The following is a 14251-nucleotide window of genomic DNA, read 5'->3' on the forward strand; positions in this document are numbered from 1 at the left end:
CAAATAGTCTCACTTATCCGTCATATCCTCCAGCTTCTCGCATACAAGACTGACAGACTTTGAGCGCAGGACAGTTCTTGGAACTAAACGCCTTGCAGATTCCTGAAATCGTGAATTACCAGGACCAGGGAAATTGCATGGAGGAAGACGAAGTACGGTTTCCTTCGATAAGCGAAATGTGAATAAAAATTCGGAATCGGCGCCATCTCTCTTTTTTCTCCTTCCTCATTCTCACGATTCTACAACCAGCCTCATAACAAAATTATTTGTTGCTATAAAGTTATAGCGATGAATTTCTGTCTTAATATGAGAAAGAGGAATTCTATGCAAGGTAATTATTTTTGAATGGGCAACAAATTATCGTGACGCAAAGCAAATCTCATTCGAGATCTATCGATACCACCAAAACAATGTTGAGTGTCAAATGTTTGTGCGTATTGTAGCATGTTGTTTATGTTAATACTATTTGAAAGAAGATGCGGCTAACTTTGCAACTTCTGCGGAAGAAACTTCCAAGAGGACACATATGGAGAGGGTTTGTGTTAATCGCAACATGTAATGCAATTGCGTGCCCCTGTCACTAATTAATTTACGATTGTTTGTGAGCTGGTATTGTTTAGTACGTTCTGTGACTTTAAAAATGAGTTGTGATTGTAGGTTATGAGTATCATATGCCATTGGCGCTGTGGCATGAGTATTCGGTAGGCAATAAAAATGCATATTCGACAGTGATCCAGGGGGAATTAGCCCTCCTACGTAGATATCAACATTTCGTAACAGGCCACATAGATTGTCAGAAAATATATTCATAGTGCTTCAGAGATTTTGGCAGCTTTGTGAAATCTCTTAAAAGTTAGGTGTGTAGTACCCACACGGCGGAAGGTGGATTGCAGGTACAAATGTTGACATATACATGCAGGTTGCACAGAAACCACCCTCCTCGACAAAATCCAAACATCAATGGAAGTAAACCATATTTACAGATTATGTAGAAACTGGTATCTTTTTTTAATACCACTTAAGACTTATTGAGATGTTTCAAATGCCAGAAATGTGTGAACACCTTTATATGATGTGAATGTGTTTCAAAAGACAGAATATGTAACATTGTTTTCTTATGCCAAAAGAACAGCATGCTCTGCTCCTGAGTTGTGTATTGACTGCTTGGGTTGATAGCCAGTGTATAAAAGGAAATACTTATATCTTCCCACAGTTGAAGAAAATTAAAAAAAAACGAAGGTGACTTAAGTCCATCTAATTTGAGGTGGTTACGTAGATAAGGAGTATATAGAGGGTCTATACAAGGGCGATGTACTGGAGGACAATATTATGGAAATGGAAGAGGATGTAGATGAAGATGAAATGGGAGATATGATACTGCGTGAAGAGTTTGACAGAGCACTGAAAGACCTCAATCAAAACAAAGCTCCAGGAGTAGACAACATTCCATTAGAACTACTGACAGCTTTGGGAGAGCCAGTCCTGACAAAACTTTACCATCTGGTGAGCAAGATGTATGAGACAGGCGAAATACCCTCAAACTTCAAGAAGAATATAATAATTCCAATCCCAAAGAAAGCAGGTGTAGACAGATGTAAAAATTACCGAACTATCAGTTTAATAAGTCACGGCTGCAAAATACTAACACGAATTCTTTACAGACAAATGGAAAAACTAGTAGAAACCAACCTCGGGGAAGATCAGTTTGTATTCCGTAGAAATGTTGGAACACGTGAGGCAATACTGACCCAACGACTGATCTTAGAAGCTAGATTAAGGAAAGGCAAACCTACATTTCTAGCATTTATAGACTTAGAAAAAGCTTTTGGCAATGTTGATTGGAATACTCTCTTTCAAATTTTCAAGGTGGCAGCGGTAAAATACAGGGAGCAAAAAGCTATTTACAATTAGTACAGAAACCAGATGGCAGTTATAAGAGTCGAGGGACATGAAATGGAAGCAGTGGTTGGAAAGAGAGTGAGACATGGTTGTAGCCTCTCCCAGATGTTATTCAATCTCCATGTTAAGCAAGCAGTGAAGGAAACAAAAGAAAAATTTGGTGTAGGTATTAAAATCCATGTAGAAGAAATAAAAACTATGAGGTTCGCGGATGACATTGTAATTCTGTCAGAGACATCAAAGGACTTGGAAAAGCAGTTGAACGGAATGGATAGTGTCTTGAAAGGAGGATATAAGATGAACATCAACAAAAGCAAAACGAGGATAATGGAATGTAGTCAAATTAAATCGGGTGATGCTGAGGGAATTAGATTAGGAAATGACACACTTGAAGTAGTAAAGGAGTTTTGCTATTTGGGGAGCAAAATAACTGATGATGGTCGAAGTAGAGAGAATATAAAATATAGACTGGCAATGGCAAGGAAAGTGTTTCTGAAGAAGAGAAATTTGTTAACATCGAGTATAGGTTTAAGTGTCAGGAAGTCGTTTCTGAAAGCATTTGTATGGAAGTGAAACATGGACGATAAATAGTTTGGACAAGAAGAGAATAAGAGCTTTCGAAATGTGGTGCTACAGAAGAATGCTGAAGATTAGATGGGTAGATCACATAACTAATGAGGAGGTATTGAATAGGATTGGGGAGAAGGGAAGTTTGTGGCACAGCTTTAGAAGAAGGGATTGGTTGGTAGGACATGTTCTGAGGCATCAAGGGATCACCAGTTTAGTATTGGAGGGCAGTGTGGAGGGTAAAAATCGTAGAGGGAGACCAACAGATGAATACACTAAGCAGATTCAGAAGGATGTAGGTTGCAGTAGGTACTGGGAGATGAAGAAGCTTGCACAGGATAGAGTAGCATGGGGAGAGCTGCATCAAACCAGTCTCAGGACTGAAGACCACAACAACATAGATAATGCAGAACTGTTGAATCCCTTTGTTTGCAATATCTTTCCCAGTTAGGATGGGGATAGTGTGGGTGCTCATCAGTTCAGATTGCGGTAATTGACAAAACAAAAGATAAATTGTTAGTGAGCCTATTACATATGCTGAATGAATTAGTTACAAACAGAGTAGGGCATACCTGAAAAATCGTTTAAGACACCAGTGACCTTGTCGGACAACTCCTTAAATATATTGAGGTCTGCTCGAGCAACCAATTAGATTCCATCAGTTGCCACCCTATTATACGAATGTTGAAGGGAACAGGGAAGATGAAAACCTCATTGAGCAAACTCTGCTGTATAATACAGTGGAACATGTATGGATTCAGAACACGTGTGGAGGAATTGTGTTAGTTCAGACATCTCACCTATGAAAAAAGGAGATATTTTGAAGTCGGTGATCCTATCCATAGAGGTTACAAATTCCCCAAAGGGCGTCCCTGGATACAGGGCTAAGACAAGTGGCCATCTGTGGCATATACCACTCGATGTGTGTGCAATACAAGCACCATTGAAGTAGTTGCTACAAAAATGCATGTTTCCTGTAATCTTATGCAGTGTTATCTCTGCCGTCTAATGAAGTCTTGCTTTTGTGTATATGATGTTATATTACAATCATTTTGCTACTTTCTCAAACCACTTTTACTTGTAGGAGATGTTGATATGTATGTAATGTATTAATTGACTGAACTTAGGGGAATGTAATGATATGGTATGTGAGGTCATAGTGTGGAAATAGGATAACAAAATACTGGAATCACTTGTTTTGTGTATACATTAAATTGTCGAATGCTGTCACACAGTAGTACAGCCAGAGGTCTAGATTATCTAGTGATTTTTTTAATTGCTTATTTTTTTAATCTGACCCAGATGAGGCCCGTAAGACCATCTCTTATATATAATAATAATAATAATAATAAATACACTGCTCAGGTTTGCCTCTGGATCATATTGTGTAAATCCCACAATATTTCATCGATGCAACTGCTAGACTTCTTCAGGTGGTGGTAATTGCTGCTGTCACTGCTGCAAGATGCAACTGATGATAATCGCACAGTGGCGTCGAAATTCATGAGGACAGGAGCAGGCAACATGCATGTGCAGGAAGACACTCGCAGTTGGAGGAAAGCGGCATTCAGTCACTCCTAGTGCTCCCAGCTGGGAACCACAGAAAGATGTTCCGCATATGACGTGGACAATGACTGTGCTGCTGGGCACTCCCGTAGTTAAAATCTGAATTAAATTTTGGCAGTGCATTGTGTTGAATCGTGAATCAGAAGTTCTTACTTTCCCTGTTCTGATTTAATGGCAGCCAGTGCTGGACTCCAGGCAGTGGGTAATTGGAAACCTGCATTCCTGTTGATAAGATTGTCTGCTGTATGGATATGTAGGGCCATAACAACACAGTCCCAGAAAGATGACACTAAAGATAAAAGTTCTGTCTTTTCATAAAACATCCGATGCCCCATGTCCAGGCAATGCTCCACTATCACTGATTTATCAGGTTGCCCCAGGCTTGCATGACAATGGTGTCCGACGCAACGTTCTTGTATAGTTTGGCAGATCTGCCCAGTATAACATTTTCCACAGTAACACGGAATCTTATACGGATTAACGGAAACGTCCGATTCCACCCGTCTGCTTTGACCAGTGATGTCACCAATATGGTGGAAATGACCATTCACAACTACTCCCATATCACGACTATGACGTCATTACGTAAACATGACAACAAACACAAAAATAGATCAAAAAACCATCAAACACATATTCCTCCAAAAATATAATGAAACTACAGCAACTACTGGTATCACACTATAAGTCTCAAAACTTACCACTTACCCTTGACCTGTTGTCCTTACAACATATCCACATATAGCCATTCCTGATCTGAGACGCCGGAACTTTAGTGAGCCTCATTTCTTCACAACACACTGAACAACTTCAGCCAACAGACCAAATAGCTGAAGAAATTTTACTAGAGACAACGCACTCCCCCATCATTGCCGACAACCAAAAACTACTGACCTTGTTAGCCATATCCATACCTACCAAAGACATAAACAAAGTGATTTACCTAAATTCACACACGACAAACAGAAACAAAAACTACAATAACATCGACATAACAAAACCAAAATCGTTAACTCACTAAAAACATATTCCGCTGAAAGCACAGTCACCACCAATACCACACATGTGCAATGCTACCACGCAAATTAACCCCATATGCCACATAACACGCTAACCATAAACACACCACCAGAGAGAACCACCGACCGCAACAATACGCCACCTATAAACATGCCACACATGCAAACTAAACCAAAATCATCACCTAACACACAACACATAAACACACCACCAGAGAGCTTCACTGATCACATCAAAATGACACCTACAAACACGCCACTCCCACAAACTAAACTCCGCGCTGTCGTGACATCGCACACCACAACAGCCTTACGTCACGGGTCAAAGCCGACGGTTGAAATCGGACGCTTTGGTTGACCCTCTTATACATGCCACGATCCTAAGGCTAAGGTTGTCTTTCACTGAGTACAAAAATTCCTCAGTTTTGCTGGAGGCCAAAAAACACACCTGGTGTCATACTTTTTGAGGATTGTTTCTACTCCTGAAGATGTGCTGCCAAATAAGGCAAGAATGCTGTTGCAGTGGGTACCTCCACATCTTCTTTTATGTTCCTGCTTTGAATTTGCTTAGAATGGAATGCATGGTGTATCTGTATCTGAATAGCTATTCTGTTGGAATACAGTTCTTACGTGTTGTAGCTCACTATGTAGACTGTCGGCATCTGAGACCACATGTGCTCTAAGCACCAAAGAGAGTAAGACACTACTGTGTTGTGCAGAGTGTTGACAACTTCTGGCCTGCAAATATAGCTCTGTGTGAGTTGTTTGCAATATAAACTATGTCTCAGTGTACCATCGGCTATTCATCTGACCATTACATCCAGGAATGGCAAAATGCCATCTTTTTCCACTTCCATTGTGAAGTGAATATTCGGATGGAGATAGTTCAGATGCTGGAGAAACACTGGTAATGTCTCTGTTTCGTGGGGTCACACCACAAATGTTTCGTCTATGTACTGCCAGAAGCAGGAGGGTGTGAGACTTGCCAACTGCATTGCTCTTTCCTCAAAGTATTCCAGAAAATAGTTGGCCACCATGAGGGACAGAGGATTTCCCACAGCAACACCATCCACTTGTTCAAAATACTGGTAATTGAATAAGAAGTAAGTTGAGGTAAGCACATGTATAAACAGTGCCACAATGTCTTTCTCAAACTGGCTCCTGATAAGCGCTAACGAGTCCTGCAGAAATATTTTTGTAAATAAAGATGCATCATCAAAGCTAATCAAAAGATCCAATGGTGTAGACTAGGTGTGTTCAGGCATCCTATGAAGTCCTCTGATCACACTTGCTTATGAGAAGTCCCAATACCACAGTAAGATATTTGACCAGAAAATAGGTAAGAGCTGCAATATTGCTCACTGTTGGGCGAAGAGGACTCACACCCTTGTGTATCTTCGGCAGGCCGTATAGTCCTGGGGGACTGCAACCTGTTGGCGCAGGCTCTTAGGTACTGTAGAAGGAATAGAACTCTTCTTGTGAAGGCTGGTATTTTTCTCTGGATCTTGCCAGTAGGATCCTCTCTTACCTTGCAATAAGCGGGATCGTTGAGCAGCACCTCCATCTTGCTGTCGTATTCAGCTCATGAGAGGAGAACTGTGGCATTCCCCTATTCAGTAGGTAAAATAACAAGGGGTTTGTCCCCTCTTCTGTGTTGCAGATGCTTCATTTTTTGCTGAGCTGATGTTAAACTATCATGGTGGAGCTCTTGTTAAAATTTAGCAGATCTCTCTCTTAATCTCTTCTGCAATATCAATGGGAAGCTTCAAAGTAGCTTGTTCTATGCCAGCCATGATATCATGGATTAGACCTGTCCATGATGTTAGTGCATAGTTCAAACCTTTCTCGAGCACTGCAACTACTGCTGCGTTGTCCAGGATTCTGTCCGTGATACTAAACACAGTGCAGTGATGTGGTGCACTCCTTTTTTGTGACTGGGCCTCAAGACCTAGTATACTTTGACATTTGGTGAACCTTGGCTTGTTGTTTTGACCACTCAACAAGTGTTCAGGTGGTGCTATCTACCTAGTCCCAGGATACAGCTGAGTGTTTTGAAGAGACCTTCAAATACATTGATAGTAATTTCATGGACACCATGCGCATTTCCCGTCGTGTGTAACGTGTCCTCTCTCACACGACAGGAAATTTATACAACTTAAAAGGCATGACATCAGGTGTGTTTTTGGCCATCAGCAAAATTTTGCCTTAGGAAAGGTGGTGTGTATAAGATCCCATTCCACTTTGGAATATCTTGTATTGTTTTACTATAAGACGGAAATTTTATCCCCAGCATAATTTTTCTGGGACACTGTTGTTAAAAGAGACCATATGTATCTGTACAGCAGACAATCTTTTCAACAGGCATGCATGTTTTCAATGAAGACTACCTGGAGTCTACCACTGGGTGCAATTACATCAAGAGGAAAACAAGAACATGATTCAGTGCAACACTTTGCTGGGATTTAATTCAGCTTTTAACCACAGGAGTGTCCAGCAGCACAGTCATTGCCCACGGGCGGAAGAATTTTCTGCGGCTTCCAACAGGGGACACTAGCAGTGCTACTTTCCTCCAACTGCGAGCGTCTTCACGCACACACTTACAGCGTGCTCCTGGCCTGATAAATTTAGACTCTACAGTGCGATTATCATCAGTCACCTCTTGCGGCAATGACAGTAGCTACTACCAACACCGAGCAGTTGCATCGATGAAATATTGTGTGATTCACATAATGTGATCCAGCGGCAAACGTGATAAGTGTATTTGCAACAGATTCATCAGGAAAGCCTGAAAAGCCACTAATAATAATAATAATAGTAATAGGCATTTAGAATGATATAGATTAGCTTAGCACATTTGAAAGCATATTTAATATTGTCAGAAGCAGAATGGATAAAGGAAGAGGAGCAGTTTTAAATGACAGTGAAAGTGGGGAAAGAACAGAATATAAATAGATATCTCTGCTGACAGGGTGTAACAAAAAGTTCTGGGGGAGGGGGAATGGTGAGAATGAAGTGCACAGAACATAGGAGAGGTGGCTATTTGGTAGGTGGACCATTACCTGTTCTTTTAACTTGAAGAAATTTAATTTTTCTGATATTTTGAGGAATATTGTTCCTGATTCAGAAAATGATTTAGAAAACATTGGAGTGCTGTGTGATGGTATGGAGAGAATTTTCCTTAAATGTTAAGAATGAGTATTTTAGACTACTCCGTAGTAGGCCTATATGTTTTAAGTGTACTGACATGTATCCGTGATAACTGTTCATAGGCTGCTGTGATAAGGTCGAAAAAGCGTACGTCACAAATGTATCATACACAAGCATTTATTGCTGGTTCCAGCCTGTGTGGGCTTTTGTGTATGAAAGTTCTTGGAAAATGGCATCACCAAGTCAACTCTGGGGAGTATTAGTGTCTATTAGCTTCTCTTTTTAAGCCCGGAAGGAAATACTTTTTTTATATTTCTGTAGTGAGTGAAGTGATGCTGAAACCATCTCGCAGACTGTGTGGTGTTCAGTCCAGTCTAACTGATGGTCCAGAATTATCCCAAAGTTCTTTGCAGAAGAAAAGGATATTTCTGTGTCACTTAGGATTAATGGAGAAAAAGATTCTCTGAACTGAGGGTTAACAAGTCTTCTGCGAGCAACTAAGATTGCTTGCATTTTTAGATGGATAATTTTCAAACTTGCGCTCTACGCCCGCACTGGGGAGTTTGGTAGGTGAGACCAGAATGTAAGTTGATGGATCAACAAAAGTGGTGTCATAAGAATTGCTATAATTTTTGTTATGATGCTAATTTTATGCATATTGGATTTCAATGAGTCATTTATATCCACCATTTTGATAATGTCATTGGCCAAATACGACGGTCGGTATTGCTATAATTAATCTTAATGTGCTACTGATATTACAGAAATCTTCACATGTTTGTGTAAATATGGTGTACAAATCTCTGGTACCATTTAAATATTTAAGAGTAAAATAACAACTCATCAAACAATAGAGGTGTTGGAGTCGTCGACAGGCACGTAAATGAATTTGGAAACTTCACTAGCTTTAGGACTTTGTGCACCCTCACACACACACACACACACACACACACACACACACACACACCTTATTTTATGCATTTCAGCTCGTAACATAGAGATGTGGTTGATTGCTTGTTGTATGTGACCACTTCCCTGATTGGTTCAGTCTACAAAAGAATGCTGTCAAAGCAGATATTCAGTAGGGAAAATTGCATACTGTGCAGCCCACAGCAGGATTTTGTGAGGAGTAACATTAGTGATACACCATGCTGATGTGTCTAACCCAAACTCCTCAGACTGACTTCAGAGGTAGCATGAAACAAGTTAAGATTAGACATCCTTCTCTGTGGCAGTTGTAATGGCAGACATCTGTTAAGAAACTTGTAGGCTTTAGTTTTACAGTGGTACAGACACAAAGAATAATAAGAGGGCCGGACAATTGTCTCAGCAATTGTTTCTTGATGTAATAACTTATTTCATTAGTTGTTAAAAGATGTGGGAAGGCATAGGGAGTATTTCTGTCAATGTTAGGTCACCAATAATATTGGGTACTGAAGCAGGAGTGTCTCCAAAGTGCACCTGGAGATATAACCAGAAACTGACATTACCACCACTCAAAGACAGGTTCAAGTTTTCCCTTACCTTTGGCAGGTAATGGAGAGGGGTAGTTGGTACATCCATTCCAAAAACTCTTAACAAGTGTGGTTGCTCAGTTTCATTAAGAAAGTTGGATTCTGCATTCTATTAGGCCAGGGAGACTACATCCCATAATGAACTAATCCACTACGATGTGGTACGCAATAATAAGAAACAGGTAGACTAAATCCTCTTAATTATTTTTAATAAAATTTGGCGTACTGGAGATTATGGTCCCTCTTCTGCTACTAGGGAATGACCATAATTTGCTCAGTAGCTGAACAGAGAACTCATTAGAACATATGATCAGCAAAAAATCAGTAGGGAAATCCAAGAAACAATGTTGTTGTCGTCGTCGTCTTCAGTCCTGAGACTGGTTTGATGCAGCTCTCCATGCTACTCTATCCTCTGCAAGCTTCTTCATCTCCCAGTACCTACTGCTGCCTACATCCTTCTGAATCTGTTTAGTGTATTCATCTCTTGGTCTCCCCCTACGATTTTTACCCTCTACGCTTCTCTCCAATACTAAATTGGTGATCCCTTGATGCCTCAGAATATGTCCTACCAAGCGATGCCTTCTTCTAGTCAAGTTGTGCCGCAAATTTCTCTTCTCCCCAATTCTATTCAATACCTCCTCATTAGTTATGTGATCTACCCATCTAATCTTCAGCATTCTTCTGTAGCACCACATTTCGAAAGCTTCTATTCGCTTCTTGTCCAAACTAGTTATCTTCCATGTTTCACTTCCATACATGGCTATGCTCCATACAAATACTTTCAGAAACGAGTTCCTGACACTTACATCTATACTCGATGTTAACAAATTTCTCTTCTTCAGAAACACTTTCCTTTCCATTGCCAGTCTACATTTTATATCCTCTCTACTTCGACCATCGTCAGTTATTTTGCTCCCCAAATAACAAAACTCATTCACTACTTTAAGTGTCTCATTTCCTAATCTAATACCCTCAGCATCACCTGACTTAATGCGACTACATTCCATTATCCTCGTTTTGCTTTTGTTGATGTTCATCTTATACCCTCCTTTCAAGACACTGTCCATTCCGTTCAGCTGCACTTCCAGGTCCTTTGCTGTCTCTGACAGAATTACAATGTTATCGGAGAACCTCAAAATTTTTATTTCTTCTCCATGGATTTTAATACCTACTCCAAATTTTTCTTTTGTTTCCTTCACTGTTTGCTTGCTTTTGTTGATGTTCATCTTATACCCTCCTTTCAAGACACTGTCCATTCCATTCAGCTGCACTTCCAGGTCCTTTGCTGTCTCTGACAGAATTACAATGTCATCGGAGAACCTCAAAATTTTTATTTCTTCTCCATGGATTTTAATACCTACTCCAAATTTTTCTTTTGTTTCCTTCACTGCTTGCTCAATATACAGATTGAATAACATTGGGGAGAGGCTACAACCCTGTCTCACTCCTTTCCCAACCACTGCTTCCCTTTCATGCCCCTCGACTCTTATAACTGCCATCTGGCTTCTTTACAAGTTGTAAATAGCCTCTCGCTCCCTGTATTTTACCCCTGCCACCTTCAGAATTTGAAAGACACTATTGCAGTCAACATTCTCAAAAGCTTTCTCTAAGTCTACAAATACTAGAAACATAGGTTTGCCTTTCCTTAATCTAGCTTCTAAGATAAGTTGTAGGGTCAGTATTGCCTCACGTGTTCCAGTATTTCTACGGAATCCCAACTGATCTTCCCCGAGGTCGGCTTCTACCAGTTTTTCCATTCGTCTGTAAAGAATTCGCGTTAGTATTTTGCATCCATGACTTATTAAACTGATTGTTCGGTAATTTTCACATCTGTCAGCACATCTTGCGGTATTATGGCAATAATATGATTGGAATGGGCAGTTAGCACGGGTTTTATATTTGCCTTGTAGACATGTTCATCAGCTGTAATTTTTTCCATTGCTCTACTTGTACACAAAATGAGGTTGACCTTTATTTGAAAAATTGTAACGTTTCTGGGTTCTACTTTTGATGAGGGACATATGTACAAGCTTGCTACACTTGAATGATTAAAAGGTCAAAGATATAAAAACACGGGATACATTAAATAACATCAGCCACGGGTCATGGGTGAGCAGACCAAACACCTATGCTCTTTTTCTTCAAGACTGTCTGCAGTCCCATCTTAACTTCGGATGCAAGCATTTTGGCTCATGTAGACTAATACTTGAAAATCGTATATCCTGTACACCATGAGGCAATTAGCGATGGAACAGCAGCAAAACTAAACAGTGCAATTCACAAACCATATTTTGAAGCTAGTAAACTGCCATTTGGCTGCAGCTTCCCATGATGCACCATGAATGCAGGACACTGTTGACCTCTTGTCACTAGCATTTACCACTGTTGCTTGCCTGACAGTGTAACAAATCTTCGTGAACAGACTGGCAGCAATAAGACCATTAGGGATGCATGTGAAGCAGGTGCTGATAGTTTTAATTTGAAATTTTTGTTTAGAATAAATATAAGTTTATTTCAATAAGGAAACCACTCACCGTAAAACAAAGCATTGGGTCGTTGATAGGCACGCACAATAGAAAGAAAGCTTCTATGCCCCTACATGGTGTCAGCTACACTGACTGTGGAAATGCTATTGTGCAGTAGGTGGGCTGGTTCTGTTGGGAATAGTGTTGGATAGGGTGAGTAGATGGAGGCAGGGAGAGGGACGGGTGAGACCCACTAGTGACTCAGAGGGAATGGCCAGTTTGCTGGCTAGGAATGCGGAAGAGAGCGGTGGCAGATATATGGACTGACAGCATTGAAGCAGCCAGTGGGAAGTAGCATACGCTGAAGACGATGTGGGAGCACGAATTGGGAGAGAGTAGCAGGATGTAGGAAGGGGAAACTGTTGTGTGGAGGGTGTATGGGCACTGGGTTACCTGAGATTGACAACAGGACAGTTCAGAGACGCTGGTGGTGAAGGGGAAGATGTGAATAGCTCGCAGTGAATCCCCTCATCAACCCCTCATAACACCCAGACGCTATCTAACTGACCTCTTCAATTTACCGCATCCTCCAAAACTCCCTCCCAACACTTCACAAAACCAAGAATCCAAGCAAATCCAAAACACTGTTGTTAACCTCTCCATCAAAAACCTCAATCCCAGAGACATTTCAGTCCTATCAAAGGCTTAAACTTCAGCCCTACCCTAAAATTTAACGATGTTGGTCTTGTCAAAGACTTGTCCACTTTCTCCCAGTCTCTATAGCGGAAGGAAGCACTAATTTGCAACCAACCCCCCCCCCCCCCCCCCAACCAAAGCCAACATAATCTCAACACTGAACCTTGCCTCTCCTAGTTCATACCACCATCCATCTGTAACCCTCCCTCTTCTCACCTAACCATCCCCTAGTCAGTTTCCAAGAATTTCTTACCTCAATATTGGCCTCACCATCCTTCCCCTGGAGCTCTTGCTACGAACACTAACCTTTTGGCAGAAGAAAAGACAGCCATACACAACCTGAAAACAGATCCAGACCTAATTGTCTTTCCTGCAGGTGAAGCCTCCACTACTAATTTAATGAGTCCCAGCGAGTACATGGTGGAATGTCTCTGTCACCTTTCTGACTCCGCCACATACAAGCTCTGCCAGAGTGATTCCATCCTGTAAGTCCAACGTAATCTACAATCCTTACTGAAATCCATTGGCCCCTACCAGACCCTTTCACCTGAGTCCATCTTATACCTCATCCCAGCAGCACCCTGCACACATGCTTTCTACCTGTTCCCCGAATCGACAAACCTAACAATCCTGGACACCCCTTTGTAGATGGCTATTGTGCTCCCACTGAAAGAATTTCCGCTCTTGTTGACCTACACCCCCAACCTAAAACCCAGCCTCCCATATGAAACATACAAACCACTTCCTTCACCAACTTTCAACCACCACCACCCCATTACCTCCTGAACCCCTACTCGTCACTGTTGATGCCACCTTCCTAAACATCAGCAATCCCTCATGCCAAGGCCTTACTGCTATTGAACACTAATACTCTAAAAGTCTTTCAAACTCCAAACCCACTACCTCATTCCTTATGCCAACTATATCCTGACCCACAAATACTTTTCCTTTGAGGGGAAGGTTTACAAACAAATCTGTGGCACAGCGATGGGCACATGGATGGCACCCTCCTATGCCAACCTGTTTTGGCCATCTTTAGGAAACTTTCCTGTCCTCCCAATACTCCGAACCCCTAGTCTGATTCAGGTTCATCAATGATATCTTCATGATCTGGACTCAGGCCCAAGACATCTATCCACATTCCATCATAACCTCATCTCCTTTTCCCCAAACCCTTTCACCTGGTCCTTCTCTATCCAGTGTGCCATCTTCATGTACATTGACTTTTACCTCTCTCATGGCTCCATCTGCACCTCTGTCCACATTCAACTCCTTGACCACCAACAGTACCTGCGTTTCAAAAGCTGCCTTTCCTTCCACAGCAAAAAATTCCTCCTGTACAGCATTGGTAACCAGTGGATGATATATCTGCAGTGTC

The 14251-nt window shown here is 41.2% G+C and overlaps 1 protein-coding gene across 1 annotated transcript in view; it reads left to right on the forward strand.

Annotated features, from left to right (window-relative positions):
• The first annotated feature begins 400 nt into the window (after positions 1 to 400).
• The window catches only part of LOC126418522 (ribosomal protein 63, mitochondrial), a 36419-nt gene continuing 22568 nt past the window's right edge, over positions 401 to 14251 (forward strand). Inside the window, exon 1 of the mRNA XM_050085324.1 lies at positions 401 to 535. Coding sequence (XP_049941281.1) covers positions 477 to 535 — 59 coding nt within the window. The 5' untranslated portion in view covers positions 401 to 476. The remainder of the gene's footprint in view (positions 536 to 14251) is intronic.

The sequence above is a fragment of the Schistocerca serialis genome, chromosome 9, assembly GCF_023864345.2.
Source record: "Schistocerca serialis cubense isolate TAMUIC-IGC-003099 chromosome 9, iqSchSeri2.2, whole genome shotgun sequence".
Taxonomy (NCBI): Eukaryota; Metazoa; Arthropoda; class Insecta; order Orthoptera; family Acrididae; genus Schistocerca; species Schistocerca serialis.